At 38.3% G+C, this 17,882-nt stretch overlaps 1 protein-coding gene across 1 annotated transcript; it reads right to left on the bottom strand.

The window, feature by feature from the left end:
- Positions 1-7,278: 7,278 nt before the first annotated feature.
- On the bottom strand, positions 7,279-10,048 carry LOC108706666. Its single transcript, XM_018243275.2, has 6 exons — positions 9,988-10,048; positions 9,769-9,835; positions 9,028-9,411; positions 8,550-8,802; positions 8,274-8,360; positions 7,279-7,767 (listed from the first exon to the last, which is right to left on the bottom strand). The coding sequence occupies exons 1-6, from the start codon at positions 10,012-10,014 to the stop codon at positions 7,569-7,571; spliced, it is 1,017 nt and encodes a 338-aa protein (XP_018098764.1). The 5' UTR covers positions 10,015-10,048; the 3' UTR covers positions 7,279-7,568.
- Positions 10,049-17,882: the final 7,834 nt, after the last annotated feature.

The following is a 17,882-nucleotide window of genomic DNA, read 5'->3' as shown; positions in this document are numbered from 1 at the left end:
ATAAAAAAACTTTTATTCCATGTTGTGTTTACCAACCATATAGCCATAGGGTGGGATTAACTAAGGGCGAGCAAAGCATGTAATAACATTGCATGGCTGTCAAATTATCCTGCATCTCTATAGATGTGTAACATTGAAACTGTGCTATTTTGTAACAAGCTGAATGACCATTATTTCACTATAAGAGCATTTTTCATGTTTTTTTTGACCCTGTTGAAGTTGGCTGTTATCTTAAGAAGCTTAAGTGTAAAAAACTGAAGATATTTGCATAAATTAAGACTAAAAGCAATTTCTCATTCCTGCTTCATTAGAAGCAAAGTTTAGCTAATAGCACATTGTTAAGAACTGCTTGAAGGTACCATATATATTTTTGCTGCAAATATAACAACTTTTTCAATGTTTTATTAAATGCATTTTTTTCCACTGTCTATGGTTGCTTGATGTGTTTGTGATGGGGTCTTGAAAAAGCTTAGCAAGTTGGGGACAAACATACGCTGTCATGGCATTGTCATAAGCCTACTTCACATAAGGAAGCATGCACCCAAGACACAGCAGGCAGTTGGCTTAGTTGTGTGGCAATGTTTTTAAAGAAATGCCAATAAACTTAGTTTTTACAGATCTTCGCAGTCTTGCGGCTTCCTTTCTTCAATAGACGAGTTTTTTTAAGCTACTTCATTAAGGTCCACTGATATGTTATTGTTATTTATACATTTAGCTGGGACATCAGGGTACCATGCATGTTCTGATGTTTTCTATATGTTATGTTGGACATTTTGTTTTTTATAAAATGTATTAGCTCATATGTGTTTGGTACCTTTAAACTATAACCCCCAAAATTAATACTTGAGTAACCCCCAAAATTAATACTTGAGTAACAGATTATATCAAATTAAGTGGTATATTAAATAATCTTATCAAACTGGAATATATATTTAAGTAAATATTGCCCTTTTACATCTCTTGCCTTGAACCACCATTTTGTGACTCTATCTGTGCTGCCTCAGAGATCACCTGACCAGAAATACTACAACTCTAACTGTAAGCGTGGAAGCAAAATAATTTATTTCACCGTACTTCTTGTTGGTGCAACTACACTTCAATCCTGTTTCTTCGTAAATCCATCTGGGTTTGTGAGTACATTGCATCTGTCTGTCACTGTACTACTTACATCACCCATTAAGTGTACCAAGGAAGTACTTCAATAAACCATAAGTTCATGTTAAAAGGGTGGTTCACCTTTGAGATAACTTTTAGTATGATGTAGAGAGTGATATTCTTAGACAATTTGCAATTGGTTTTAATTTTTTTATTATTTGTGGTTTTTGAGTTATTTAGCTTTTTATTCAGCAGCTCTTCATTTTGCATTTTAAGCAATTTGGTTGCTAGGGTGCAAATTCCCCTAGCAACATGCACTGATTTTAAGAAGAGACTGGAATATGAATAGGAGAGGCCTGAATAGAAAGATCAGGAATATCAAGTAACAATAATAACACATTTGTAGCCTTACAGAGCATTTGCTTTTTAGAAGGGAGTCAGCGACGCCCATTTGAAAGCTGCACAGAGTCAGAAGAAAAAGACAAATAACTATTAAACTATAAAAAAAAAATAATCAAAACCAGTTGAAAAGTTGCTTAGCATTTGCCATTTTTTATTAATTCATTATATTTGTTTTAATATATTAAACTCCAATGCTGTTGAAAGTTCGAATAAAAAATTACTCAAACCTTCCGAGGTCATGTAGAAGTCAATGGTAGATGCCCCTTTTACAATTGGAAGATTTCATGATCTGTGCTGGGTTTCCTACAATAATCCAAATAATTTGTTGTTTTCAGGCACCAAATTCAAAAAAATCACACAATTTAGTCTTTTCCCACACCAGATTTTTTTGTGAAAATGTATTGATAAATACGTAAAAAAAAAAGGCAGCAGGAATTTTAAGTGGTTTTAAGAAAATAATGAGAAATTTTGAAGTTTGATGAATAACCCCTTTGGTGTCATGTAGATAGTAGTATTCTAAAACTATTTGTAATCAGTTGTCATTTTTTTAATTTGCTGGATCTATTCTCCAGGGTTTTTCCAAATAAGGGGTATTTGTATAATTTGGATCATCTTACCTGAAGTATGATCAATCTTTTAAACATTAAGGGGCAGATGTATCAACCCTCGATATTCGACTGCCGAATTAAAATCCTTCGACTTCGAATATAGAACGATCGAAGGAATAATGGTTCGATCGAACGATTAAACCTTCGAATCGAACGATTCGAAGGATTTTAATCCATCGATCGAAGGAGAAATTGTTAGGAAGCCTTATCGAACGATTTGTAGTTTGAATCGTGCAATTCGAAGTCGAAGGTTGTAGTCGAAGGTCGAAGTAGCCAATTCGATGGTCGAAGTAGCCAAAAAAAACATTTTTTTTCCCTCTATTTTCCTCTATTCCTTCACTCGAGCTTAGTGAATGGGCCCCTTAATAAACCCAGCTGGCTTATATTATTTTGCACAGACAGTTATGATTTCTCAGACTGAGTGAACATTATTAGGGGGTTATTTACTAAACTCCTTTTTTTTTCTGGTCAGAGATTTAAAGAGGAAAAACACAATTTTCCCATAGAAAAAAAAAAATATTTTTTAATTTATTAAACCCAGATGCTGCTAAAAGTCAGAATAAAAAAGTACTCCATGTTAAACCTGCCGAGATCATGTAGAAGTCAATGGCAGATGTCCCTTTTACAATTGAAAGATATCATGATCTGCTCTGGGTTTTGTATAATAATCTGAAAATTTGGTGGTTTTCAGGCGATAATCAGTTTTCGGGCGTCAAATACAAATCGAGCCTTTTCCCGCACCAGATTTTTTTCGAGTAAATGTATTGAAATATGGTAAAAATGTGCACAGAAGTTTGGTGAAAGTGATTTTAAGAATATAGCGAGAAATATTCAGATTTTAGTAAACCCCCTATGAGTGTGCCTTTGATGCAAAGGGACAATTTCCACAGCACCCTGAGTTATTTAGTCCCTCACTCAAATTTTCATGTTGAAGTGATGGATTCTGGAACTTAAAGTCCCTCTGCTATCCAGAGTATCTGGGCACCTCCCCCATGGAAAGCAGACGGATTTCAAATGTGTGCCCTCGCCAAGACGCTGACATACACAACTGGGATTACAGGAAAAATGGCCATGTTTTGAGAGTGGCAAGGTATAAAGAACTGATAAAATATGGAAATAGGTAAATACATGTTTTCTGAAAATGTGATTTATGCCTTTAAATCATCTCTTACTGTATACATAAACATAAAAGTTGGTTTAAGTAAGACCAGGTGATTGAATTTGTTTAGCTGTAGTTTCACTGTTTGCAAAACTTGCATTGTTGTGCAGTAAAATATGCTTTTGGGTTAATGTTTTGTCTTTCCATTGCAGGTTTTATTTACCTTCTTGCTAATTAGGAAAGACTCTCCCGCAGTGATTCACAAATATACAAATTCTATATTTTAAAAAAAAAAAAATAGTAATTTGTTTTTATTAGCTAATAAATAAAGTATGTTTCAAGTTGCGTGTTCATTCCACAGAGCATTGCAGCAGGGATAACTGGGATAATAGAGAAAATTTTGGCCTTTTATGGAAATGATGATCAACTAAAGAGTAAAGCGCCGCCGCCTTCTAATTCAATAATGTTTATGGCAGAAATAGTATATAAGTTGTAGCATTGCCCAGTCAACACATGCTATTGGTATTATGAGTAGTGATGAGCTCATTTTTTCGCCAGGCACAGATTTGTGGTAAAATTCCACACTTTGCCATCTGCAAATTTATTCCTACACGTGATGCCTGATTTTTCAATCTGGCACAAGATACAGTGCACAGCCAAACCTGGGGAAGAAGTCATGACCCCCTTTGTGTATTCAAAATTTTGACTGACATTCACATATGACCTTCTGTGGCACCTTTAGCCTAATGCAAACTACCAAACTTTTTCAGTTTGTTTTTAAAAGAATGCTGATCCCCAGTGGCGTAACTATAATACAGCAGACTCCGCGGTTGCGGGGGGGCCCAGGGGACAGAGGGGCCCGGACCAAGGGGTCTGCTGAACGGAAATTCCTTTAACACTGTGTGCGGCGACCGCCACAAGTAATTTAACAGCAGAGCGGCGGGGCGGATCGGAGGAGAGGACAGGAGATGTGCGAGCGCTGAAGCGGATGCGTGTATGCGCATGCAGGTAACTGCGTGCGTGCAGCTAAGCCGGGGCCCCTAAAGATTTTTTTGCAGGGGGGCCCGGTTAGCTGTAGTTACGCCGCTGCTGATCCCAACAGCATTCCTATTCATTAGGGATGAGTAAACTTTGTTGCCTCACAGCAAAATTTGTGGTTTTACCAGCAGCAAACCTATTCCGCAATTCAACTCCATGCGCACTGTTTTGCCAGGTTAAAAAATGCTGACATCATTATTAGCTGTGTCTTCTGTTAAACACGAACCAATGAGATTGGAGGCTGATTTGGAGAATTTTTGGCCTGAGCATCAACATTTGCTTTCTCAAAAATAGCATTAAAGTGTAAATCACTTTGCATAAGTGTACAGGGCCTATTGACAAATCTCACTTTGGCAACCTTGGAATTACCCTCAGATCCAGGGTTGCAGTAATTAAAGGGATCCTGTCATTGGAAAACATGTTTTTTTCAAAACGCATCAGTTAATAGTGCTACTCCAGCATAAATTCTGCACTAAAATCCAGCTTCCCTTGGTCATGTGACTTGTGCCTGCACTTTTCTCAATGTAACTGAATGTGTCTCAGTGAGACATGGGTTTTTACTATTGAGTGTTGTTCTTAGATCTACCAGGCAGCTGTTATCTTGTGTTAGGGAGCTGCTATCTGGTTACCTTCCCATTGTTCTTTTGTTTGGCTGCTGGGGGGAATAGGGAGGGGGGTGATATCACTCCAACTTGCAGTACAGCAGTAAAGAGTGATTGAAGTTTATCAGAGCACAAGTCACATGACTTGGGGCAGCTGGGAAATTGACAAAATGTCTAGCCCCATGTCAGATTTCAAAATTTTGAGAAATGGATTTCAGTGCAGAATTCTGCTGGAGCAGCACTATTAACTGATTCATTTTGGAAAAATTTTTTTTTCCCATGACAGTATCCCTTTAAAGAGGTCTGAACATGAATAGGCACACTTGTACCCTGTGGGGTCTGCTTCCTCTATTGTTACGCCTCTGTTTTATTCTAAGAAAGCCCAAATGTTTAATAATATGGTCACTCTCTGTCTTGTCAACAACCAGGGAGACCCCACATTTCCCCACTGTCCTTTTTATCTCAGTGCAGTTTGTGTACCTGTACCTGCACATGCTACAAGTGCTGCAGCTACAGTGGAGCGCAAATTACAGTGCAGTTTTAGTATATCTTTGTAAAGTTTTGGGGAACCCTAAAAAGGTTCTGCTCGGTGGTGTGTCTTAATAACTTGTGAAAGGCATACGGTATAGTCCAACTGTGTTGGTGCTGAAAGAAGTGGCCTCATATCTCAACCCAATCAAGGGTCTAGTTTCTCAATTATCTGGCTATTCTCAGTGAGCAAAAACATCACATAATTAATGTACTTTAGTGCTCATATACTGGTCATTTTTAAAACTTTTGAAATAATGACTTTCATGCAAGAGGCTGTAACCTGTTACACTTCTCTAATAATACTCAAGGATAATGGATCTTTCCGTAATTTGGATCTTCATATCTTAAGTCTACTAGTAAATAATGTAAACATTAAATAAACCCAATAGGCTGGGTTTGCCTCCAATAAGGATTAATTAAATCTTAGTTGGGCTCAAGTACAATGTACTGTTTTATTATTACAGAGAAAAAGGAAATCATTTTTAAATTTAATTATTTGGATAAAATGGAGTCTATGGGAGACTTGATTGAACAGAGTTTGGGGACCCAAATGGCCCTTGCACTGAGGAAGGGCCGTTTGGGTCCCGAAATGTTTGATCGAGTGTCTGAAGTACCTTGCAATAAAAGTTGGGATTACCCCGTTTGAAGCACAACAAGGTACTGGTGTTCCATTTTGTTTAAAAGTCTATGGGAGACTGCCTTTCCATAATTCGGCGCTTTCTGGATAACAGTTTTTCGTTTAACAGTTCCTGTACCTGGAAACATTGCCTCCGCTCTGGTGCAGGCAGACACTGCCCACTTCTGTGCTTAATACAAAATATCAAATTTTTTGCTGATATCTGCCATGTTTTGCCATTTAGGCAGAGACAATGCCCCAGCATCAAAACTCCTCTTCTTCGGGGCAACAATCTCCCCGAACTGCCCTCCGCCGGCTAAAATGAAAATCGCCTGGGGGAATGCACATGCGGCGCTTCATTTTACGAAGTTGCCTCACGAGGAAACTTTGGGTTACTTCGGAAAACAAAGTGCCGCGCTTGCAATGCGCCAGGCGATTTTCATTTTAGCCGGGCGGAGGGCAGGGGGAAGGCATTCGGGGAGATTGTCACCCTGAAGAAGAGGAGATTTGTCGCTGGGGCCAATAATCTCCCCGAATCTACTTGTGTGGCCTGACCCTTAAGAGGTTTTTTGCCTTTCATGTTACTTTTAGGATGTTATAGAGTGGCCAATTTGAAGCAACTTTTCAGTTTGTCTTCATTATTTTTATAATTTTTTAATTATTTGCCTTTTTCTTCTGATTCTTTTCAGCTTTCAAATGGGGGTCACTGACCCCATCTAAAAAACACAAATGCTCTGTAAATCTACAAATGTATTGTTATTGCTTCTTTTTATTACTCATCTTTATATTCAGGCCTCTCCTATTTATATTCCAGTCTCTTAGTCAAATTAGTGCATTGTTGCTAGGGGAATTTGGATCCCAGCAACCACATTGCTGAAATAGCAATTTGGAAAGCTGTCGAATAAAAAGCTAAAGACCACAAATAATAAAAAATGAAAACCAATTGCAAATTGTCTCAGAATATCACTACATCCTACTAAAATGTAATTTAAAGTTAAACAACCCCTTTAATATAAGTTAATGAAGGTTATGTTAAAATTGGATATAAACTGCCTATTTAGGGCCAATCATTGGTACAGGTCTGCCTAAATAAAATACTGAATCCCTTTGCCATAAATTATATTTATGTAACTTTCTGTTTACATAACAATTTTAGCACTTAAGTGGAGTAATGTAAAAACCACTTAAAATGACATTGATCATCCTTATACTGTATCAATGAATAGAACAGAAAACACACTGTATTAGGTTTAAACTTATTTATTGATATAGTACAGACAGGGAGAATCTCACAGATGAAAGACTGTCGACAGGGGTGCTTCGCCAATGAGGCAAGTTGAGGCTGTCGCCTCAGACGGAAGCTCCCCACTAGGTACCAGGGGCAGCAAAAATCCTGCTCCTGGTACTTTAAGAGCGAATTTCTGGGGGAGGGGGGGCAGGAGCAACAGCTGCTGCCTCAGTCGGCGGAGGGGCCAGGATCGCCCCTGAATGTCGATTTGTTCAGTCGACCCTTCTTTTTCATCTTCCTTATATGATAATGCCTCTGATGTCTCTCCATCAGAATACAATGCCCCTTTTTACTGCTCCTCAACTTCTTCTTCCTCAACTTCCTCTTCCTCAACTTCTTCTTCCCCCACTTCTCCTTCCTCAACTTCTTCTTCCTCCACTTCTTCTTCCTCAACTTCTTCCTCCCCATCTGATTCCTCTTCATTCTCTGCTTTCTCAGAAGGAGCTTTCTCTTTCTCAGCTTCCTTACCAGTTAATTCCTTGTTCTTTCTGCACAGACATAACAAGGACACAGGTTTTTAAAGTTTCTTAAATCAACGCTTGGTAATAAACTGGGTCATAGGAGCCTGATAATAAAGTTACAGGTTATATATGCCAAAATCCAAAATATGTTTTTTTAATTTGGTGCAAACAACTTCTTGTGTTATCTGTTGTAATGTGGAACTATGGAATGGTTTAGAAATCTATCTCCATATCATGCTATCTATAGCCTGCGTATGAAATGTTACAGTTCTAGTAACTAGGGATGCCCTGGATCCAGCATTTGCCTGAATGTGACTTCACACAAGTCTCACTTTACACCAGATGCAATTAGGGGTTGGCCGAATCTTTTGTGGAGGATACTGTGCATCCCTTTCCCGTCACACCTGTTGAAGTCCCACTTGTTAAATGGTCAAGCCAGTCCTTGCATGTACTGAATTGTATACCAATTACATGGGAATATATGAAAGATGTGGGTTTAGCAAACTTACAGCATTTAATTCAAGCATACATACCCATTAGAGATTGCTATTGGAGTTGTTTCTACTGGGTTTTCTACATCACCAAGTGGCACTTTCTTCCGAAGTTTAAAATAAAGAACCCTGAAAAGATAAAGAACAGTTACACGGATTCAAGTCGCACATTTCCCTATCTCTCATTTTTCAGAGGGGATCATGAGATTTCTGATGAGAGGCATCTGGGGAGAACTTTTAGAAAGCTGTGGGCAAAGTTGCCCTAACTAGGTCTGGTTTATACCTTTCTTTCTAAATAAATAACAAAAAAAGACTTACCATCCAACGACTCCCAGCACAGAGAATGCAAAAAGTATAGATCCAACAACCAGCACTACAATAAGGACTGCAGTCTCATTGCCTTTCAGTTTAGGGAGGATGTACCAGCTGATAAAATCACTTTCATTTAAATATGTTATTGTCGTTGGAAGTGTCGTAGTGATTTGAGTAGTGGTTGCTGTTGGCTCTTCTTTCTTTCCTTTCAGGTTTCTAGCATCATTCCCTCTATTATGTGATGTAGCCTGTGATGTCCCTGCCAAAACAAAACGGAGAAAATGAATCTCTAACTGTGTGTCATGCAGATCTAGGCTCCCTGGGATTCTGTTCCTGACTTTTATTACCTGTGCTTTCCACCTACATCAATATTGTAACATACAATTTACATCACAGAGTTTTTCTCATATACAATGGGTAGCAAAGTGAATCAATATTACAATTTATATCCCCCACTAAATAGATTTTTCCCCATTTAACATACTTGTTTGCAGATTCATCAGTCTGATTTTGATCGATGGAACCGGCTCAAACAGCTTTCCTTTGACCTTCAGGCGGACCATGTATGTGCCGCTGTCTTGGGTTTTGGTGTGGCGGATGACCAAAGAACAGTTCCCTCTTGAAATCTCAGACACGAAAAGGTCGTACAGATCCAGTAGATCAGGTGAGGGCGTTGACACTTTGTTTTCTTTTAGGCGTATTAGAGGGACGTACTTGTCCTTACCCACTGGGATTTTGCCCCACTCAAGCTCTACTTTGAGAGGGTTGAGCAGACGCTTTGTGTGGAATGAACAGGGTATTATATTCCTGGTGCCGAGCTGCAGCGTCATTTTGGGTTTGAACAGAGTTAAATATTGCACCTTAACAGCTGAAAGAGGGGAGAAACATTAGATTTTTGAAGGTTACAGTACAATATCTAGCAGACAACTTATTCCTATAGGGGCCTGAAACCATAGGGTGTAACTACAGAGGAAGCAGACCCTGGGGCTGCAGGGGGCCCAGGAGGCATAGGGCCCCATGAGGCTCTAATTCATATACATTTCAATAAATATTGGTAAAACAGGACAACCTCTGGATATGTTGGGGGGCCTAAAATTAATTTGCTGTGGGGCCCAGTAACATCTAGTTATACCACTGCTGAAACCCTCTCAGCATTTGTGCAAGAGGATTTCATATGGTTCTAAAGGGACAGCCAGTGGAAAAATAAACAGAATCCTCTATTTACCTGACGTTGAATGTAAAAACAATCCAGTTATGATGATAAAGATGATCATGATGATTGAGTGTTTCTTCTGCACAAAGACACAAAAAACTTGGGTTAGAAACATATTAAGGATACATTAGCATGTCACTGGCTAAAATAACATGATGCCAAAATGAAAATGGGGCATTAAATCAGTATATATACAGCTATATTTACAGTATATACAATTCTTATACTCACAGTTTTGTGATTAATGTTTAGAAACATGGTGTATCTACAGACAACTAAGTTGTGTGTTGCACCATAAATCTCTAAACACGAAATGACCTGTGTGTCAGGCTTACTGTTTAACAGTTTTTTAAACTGATGATGTCATAATGATCTGTGTTTCAGGCTCATTGTTCCATAGCTTCTAAGCTGATGATGTCACAATGATCACACCTGGTGCTGTAGGTTGATGTGTAGTAATTTTATAGGTTCCAGGCTGATGATGTCATAATCGTCATTCCCTAGTGTGTTAAAACCAGTAATTAAACTACAGTAACCTCTAAGCACAAAATGACCTATATTAACCTTTATATTTTACAGCTTCTAGGCTGATGATGTCAGAATCATAGTTGATGCTCTAGATTAATATGTGAATCTTAGCTGTTAGGTTAATGATGATGTTGCAATGATAATACCTTGTGAAGTCAAAATCAATAAATAAGACAATAACATTAAAATATGATATATATGTATGTGTGGAACAATTGTTTCAGACTATACACATTCTATACAATTTCTAAACAGAAATAGCAAAAGAGAGAGTTTAACATAGAAGAATCAAAATGAAGAAGAATTTAAATTTTAAGAGCAAAATGGGGGAGGCTTAAAAAATTGGGGAGAGAAGGGTGGGGCAGCAGAAAAGCACAGAAGGCAAAGGGGGGAGAAAATACTCAGCTGGAAACTAAATTCCATTCTGTTGGAAAACATGCTGCCATTTGGCTGTAGCACCATTTAGTTGAATGGAAAGCAGCTGCCAAGTAGGGTAAGGCATTGTGACCCCAATATGACCAAAATGATTTAAACACCCTGTGTGCCATTATGCTTAGGGCCATGTCACATATGTAGCAGTGATCAAAATGCCAACAGTGCCCTTTGTGCTTAACCTATGAATATAGGTTTCTTTGTTTACAATTACAGGTATGGGACCTGTTGTCCAGAATGCTTGGGACCTGGGGGTTTCCAGATAGCGGATCTTTCTGTAATTTGATTACATTAAGTCTAATAAAATATATCATATATATATTAATGAAACCCAATAGGATTGTTTTGCCTCCAATAAGGATTAATTATATCTTAGTTGGGATCAAGTACAAGTTACTGTTTTATTATTACAGAGAAAAAAGTAATCATTTATTTTTTTTAAAAATGTTGTTTGTTTAAAATGGAGTCTATGGGAGAAGGCCTTCCTGTAATTCTGAGCTTTCTGGATAACAAGTTTCCGAATAAGGGATCCCATAACTGTATAGGAAACTCTGTTCCTCTGTTTACACAGTTGTTTATAGGAACAATTAATATAGGGGTATCCCTGGCCCATATACCTTTCCATATACCTGACCAGCACAAGGAACCAATCACAACTGTTCAATCTTGACTGTTTAACTTAAACCAGGACAGTTGGCAAATGCAGAAGGAGTGCCCCTCTTATATTTATAATAGCCCCTGGTACATTAACAAAGCCTGGCTCTCATCTGCATTGTTTTTAAGGTGATTGTGCATGGCAGCGAGCTGGGTTACAAGGTGGAACAAGTAAAGTAATTCCAGATGCTTAATTCATTTTGTGTTTCTGCAGTAGCAAATAGGTAGAAATATTAATGCTCATATCTCATTTAAAGTGCTGCTTACTGAAACACCTCAGATAAAGGCACTGTAAATCATTGAGCATTCCACATTGCATGTGGTGGTGGTGGGGAGATTTGAGTGCCTAAAGGGCAAGTCATAGGGGGCGCTCTAAACTATAAATATACTCATGCACCTAAATCAATATATATTAATCCCCACAGAAAAGCCTAACTCAACGTTTCTTAACACAGCTTTTTAGTTCCTGAAGACGGCTCCAGCAGTTGAGCGGTTTTCTTTTTGATTATATATATATATATTTCGACGTTTCAGCTCCTATACGCGAGCCGTCCTCGGGAAGAACGGCTCACGTATAGGAAGCCGAAACGTCGAAATAAACACTCATTTTTTGCTTTTTACACAAGACCCATGAGTGCGGACTTTTCCTTTACTTGACTGTACAATTGTTTGTTCCAGCACCAGGGCAGTGACCAGTGTTCTGTGTGCACCAGGCCCATCTTCATTGTATATATATATATATATATATATATATATATATATATATATATATATATATATATATATATATATATATATATATATATATATATATATATATATATATAAGACAGAGATGCACAAAATGTCTCTGTCTTAAATACATTGATAATGGGTTGAGTGCAGAGGACTCTTGTATTTGTCTATATGTATTTTGTGGTCACAGCCTCATTGCACCCCCGCCTTATGGTTTTAAAAATTAGTGGTGAGCACAACTTTCCCTTGTTAGTGGTGCTTGCGAAGCAAAGCATCACTACTGTTATTAGTGGTGCTTGCGAAGCAAAGCATCACTACTGTTATCTTGCAAACTTATTTTTTTAGTGGTGCTTGCGAAGCAAAGCATCACTACTGTTATCTTGCAAACTTATTTTTAGTGGTGCTTGCGAAGCAAAGCATCACTACTGTTATCTTGCAAACTTATTTTTAGTGGTGCTTGCGAAGCAAAGCATCACTACTGTTATCTTGTTAGTGGTGCTTGCGAAGCAAAGCATCACTACTGTTATCTTGCAAACTTATTTTTTAGTGGTGCTTGCGAAGCAAAGCATCACTACTGTTATCTTGCAAACTTATTAGTGGTGCTTGCGAAGCAAAGCATCACTACTGTTATCTTGCAAACTTATTTTTTAGTGGTGCTTGCGAAGCAAAGCATCACTACTGTTATCTTGTTAGTGGTGCTTGCGAAGCAAAGCATCACTACTGTTATCTTGCAAACTTATTAGTGGTGCTTGCGAAGCAAAGCATCACTACTGTTATCTTGCAAACTTATTTTTAGTGGTGCTTGCGAAGCAAAGCATCACTACTGTTATCTTGCAAACTTATTTTTATTCTTCTTCCGTATGAAAGTTTGGCGCGTAACTAGTCCCGCACCGTTTGTCCTAGACCCATGAATGGGGTGTCAAATCGTGCGGCTTAATCGGGAATGGGGTGGTATGACTTTTCTAAGGGGTGGGTGGTTAATTGCCCCTTGCGGGGGCAATTAACCACCCCGAAAAGTCCCATAGATTAACATTGAGGCCAACTTTTGACGGATTCTAACGCAGAGAGGGAATCTTGTAGAAACGTTAAATTTACCACATTTGAAGAGGTTTGCGACCTGTGTCAGATGATACCCCGCACGAGGGTATAAGTTTTACCCCCGGGGCAGGAGAGGTCCCCAAATTTGCCCCATTGACTTATAATGGGGAATTTATCGAATAATTAGTTTGTCGCAGACCCATGAATGAGGTGTCAAACCGTTCAGCTTATTCGGGAATGGGGTGTTGTGACTTTTCTGTCCTATTTTGGGGACCCAAAAAAGTGAGCGGAGCCGCAAACAACCAATCAGATTTTCCCTATTGACTTCAATGAGAAAATGTAAACAGCTGTAATTCTCACAGTAATAAAGCCAGAGCTCCCAAACTTGGCACCGTGGGTCACTGGGTGACTGCAGCCAAAATTTACAAAAAGTGGGCGGAGTCTACAACAGCCAATCAAATTTCAGCCATTCAATTAAATAGGAAAATTTTAAACTGCTGCCGCTCTTAGACGGTTAATGGCAGCCTCCTCAAAGTTGGCACAGTTGGTCACTGGGGGACTGGGATTAAAATTAAGAAAAGTGGGTGGAGCCAAAACCAACCAATCAGATTTCTTTGATTGGTTTTAATGGGAAAAATTAAGAAGGCTGCCATTCTCTCAGTATTGATGTCAGGGACCTTGAATATCACAAATTTGGTCGCTGGGGGTTTCCACTTCAAGTTTAGAAAAAGTGGGCGGAGCCACCAACAACCAATCAAATTTCATTCATTGATTTTCAATAGAAAAAAATAGAAATGCTGCCATTTTTACACATTAAATGACAGCATTCCCAAACTTTGGTATGTTAGTCACTGAGTGACTGTGGTTCACAATTAGGGAAAAAAGGGGCGGGGCAACAACAGCCAATCAGATTTGGGCCTGAGTTTTGCCACGGCAAGCACCACTCACATTTTCTTCAGGAAATGTACCTCTCTAGTTTGTTATAGTTATACAGGAGCAGTGACCAGCTCCATGTTGTAGCTCCCACCCTTCCCAACTATAGTCAGGTGATCCCACTGGTGTCTAATAAAAGGGCAGCCAAGTTTGGGAGTTTTACTTTGAAAGCAGCTAGTAAGTTGCAGATAAAACGTAGTCCCTTTGTAAAATGTATAATGAAGCAAAATAATTCTTAATGAATCAGATAAAATTGAGCGTAGGACTGACCAGATATGGGATGACTATGACGTAGTTGGCCATCTTAAATATATTGCAATATATGGACAAACAATCCCTGTTTTGTTTAAAGGGTAGGGCATTTTTCAGTAGCAGTATGCACAAATGTCTCTGTCTTAAATATATTGATAATGGGTTGAGTGCAGAGGACCTCTTGTAGTTGACTATACGTATTTTGTGGTCACAGTCTCATTGCACCCCCGCCTAATGGTTTTAAAAATTTGTGGTGAGCACAACTTTCCCTTGTTTGTTTTATATATATTGGATAGCTCAGAAAATGGGCACTGCAGATTTATATGAGAAACTAATGTTGAGATGCTGTGTATATAATAATAATAATCTGGCAAATGGGTTCAAATGCAGCATTGTGCAGGGTTCTCTATGTGACACAGACTGAGCAGCCTTTTATACAGTAGATTAATGGCAGCATTCTGTCTCTGTTCTTTCTGTTCCATTACTTCCATCCACGGGTGCACTTTTAGAATGAACAGATTATTTTCTTGATAGCTTCTCATGTAGGAGAGAACAAAACATTGCCTAAAATACAGCGTGCTTTTTTCTGCAGCATCAATGTGGTTTTAGAATGTATTTACACAAATGTCATTTATACAAATAATGCCAAATAACTGCACTTAAACTTGTCACTGCAAGGCTCTCACTGGGTCTTTTTTTCAATGCTGCTTCAGTATTGAGGGAGAATCCTTTAGGGTAAATGTTTGGCATTTGCAAGTTTCCCCTTTTACTCTGCATATGAGTTATTCATCACTATTTTAAATAATATGGTTGGATTTTACTTGTTTGTTAAAATTTGAATGCAAACACTGTCTGGTGTTTCTTTATATTTTATTTGCTATATATTTATTGCCTGGCATTTATATAGTGCAGACACATATTCTGCAGCACTTTACAGAGATTAGTCAACATTCACATAAATACCTGCCCCGATGGAGCTTATGTCTTTATGGCTTTAAAAGCCCTAGTTTTTTCATTATTGCTTGTGCATTTTTTAATATGTAGGTGGTCCAAACATTATTATTTGCAAATAATTTAATGTGTACCATGTTTTGTATGGAGGTCCATTTCACATTTAGGGCTCCATTCAATCTGATAATAAAAAAGATCACCAAACTCATTGTTTATCACGAGATCTTCATTGAGACTTATAGGGAAATCCTGAACGGAACAAGTAGATAAGAATTTCTCATCAAACTGAATCTGGCTCAGAGTTTGTTTTGATTGTATTTGACTCTTCTTGGTAACTCAATCCATGTTAAAGTTAAACACAGAAAGGGATTAAGACAGGTGCTCATCCAGAAAGGCACCAAAAGTCTCAAAAATTGTAAAAATTTGACCAATGTGGTTTGAATTGAATCAAAGAGCAAACCTAGAATGAATCAATTTACAAAATCCTTACACAATCAGTTTCCCTTTAGCTAATGAAAACTCCCCGGCTGTCAATGAGGAAATCTGTTTTTCTTAACAATTGATGTGACACCTTGAGCCTAGAGTTCAAAGGTATTACCCCACAGAAATAATAAGAAAGGCATATGTTATACTGCCTTTTATGCAGACAGTTTATTCTATGATTTGAGACAATATTTAGTGGAAGAACCTTTCATAGAAATTCTTTACTTCTTTGTTTTTAAGCACAGCCATATTCAGCTTTTGCTTATTTATATCAGTGCTTTACATCTTGTATATTCATTTAAGAACAAGCAATAATCTGTGTATGTCACGCACAGGAAGAAAATGAAAGTGTGTATATTCATTACTTCATTTCTTTCATTAAATAGGCTGTATACTAAAAGCGAACCTTTTATGCTAGTGGGGGTAAATGACTTTGTGCTGAGGCTGGATGTTTATTTCATATGCTTAGGTACATCAAAGGTAAAGCAATTTCCCCATTAGTCATGGAACCAGCTGTTTTGTTTTTTTTTGCTGTTCAAAGAGGCTCTGTGCAATGCCTTAATGCAGAACTATCGTAAAAGAACAGAAGAAGCAATCAAAAGGAGATCTGCAGTAAACCATGTGGCAGTACTTATCAGCCCAGTACGTGAAAGTAGTAAAAGTCTGTGGCTTAATTGATATAAAGGATGTGACACTCCCTTCCTAATACTTAAGCATAGGGAGGTACAGTATGTATCATTTATCTTTGACTGGGAAAGGAGCAGGGTATATGAATGGAGATATTCATTTAGCTTCCTATTTGAATTTCCTTTTTTTCAACTAAATCAAACCTCGTCTGTCACATTCTGAATAAAATGTAACCTCCATTTAAGCCTACATTTATCTTCTCCAGCTATACATCCCCAACAAAACACTTGAATGAGTCCTCTGCAGGGTCGGACTGGGCTGGCAGGACACCAGGAAAAAACCCAGTGGGCCCCTGGCTCTTGTGGGCCCCACTGGCCCAGATCCGCACCCTGTGCTTCTTGCTTTCTTCCTGCCGCAACAGCGCATGTGCGCAGTTTAGGAGCCATTTTAAGCAGGATTCCAGTGAATCGAAGAGTGAACCAAATCCAAACCCTATATAAAACAAGAATTGTAACATTGTGGCCACATTTTGTGTGCATCACCAATTTAACACCTGTTTTTTCAGGAGCACCTGGGGGTTTGGATTTGGTTTGGTTCATTAAAGGGGAACTATAGCGAAAATGAAATTTTAATATAAGCTTCAGCATACTGAAATAGGAAACTTTCTAAATACAATGAATTAAATATTCTGCTTTGTTTCTGAAACTATTCCTCTCTCAGCATCTGTTTCTCTTCATTCTCTCTTCATGCAGGAGTTGGGTGTCAGATAGTCATTGACAGTTAGATCCAATATATCTTATAGGGGGGGCTTCCTTTCCTAGCAGATGAATTAGAGCTCACTCAAATAACCGATTACAGTACAAACAAAATCTAACAAAATAACTGCCTTTTACACAAATCCTACATGTAGAGAGACACGATGTCTGGTGATTTTAATAGAGTGAGCTGTAATAAATCTTCTAGGCAAAAGGAGCCCCCCTATAAGATATATTGGATCTAACTGTCAATGAATATCTGACACCCAACTCCTGCATGAAGACAGAATGAAAAGAAAACAGATGCTGAGAGAGGGATGGTGAAGATCAACTTGATTACTTCAGAAGCTATGCAGAATTTTTGATTGATTGTATTTAGAAAATTTCTTATTTCAGTATGCTGAAGCTAATATTACATTTTTATTTCCCTTTGAGTAGGAATTAGATGATTTGGTGTAACCCTTATGAAAACCCTTGCATCCCTTTGCATCCATACGCCCTAGAGATGTGAAACATAGAGGGTAGGATTCCAGGAAAAAGATGGAGGGACAGAAGGATGAATTGCCTTAGGAAACAGGCTAAGCAACAGTTTAGCAATCAGTTCTGTATGGTGGCCTAGAAAGTTTTGGATAATACACCTATATGACAGATTTGCCCAATGCTTGTATATCATAACAGGTGTAAAAGTTTCAACTTGTGAAGAAGATGCTATGCCATGATATGACATATGTGTGACAG

The sequence above is a fragment of the Xenopus laevis genome, chromosome 1S (assembly GCF_017654675.1).
Source record: "Xenopus laevis strain J_2021 chromosome 1S, Xenopus_laevis_v10.1, whole genome shotgun sequence".
Lineage (NCBI taxonomy): Eukaryota > Metazoa > Chordata > Amphibia > Anura > Pipidae > Xenopus > Xenopus laevis.
Note: the sequence above shows the minus strand (reverse complement) of the source record. Positions and strands in the feature narration are given on the sequence as shown.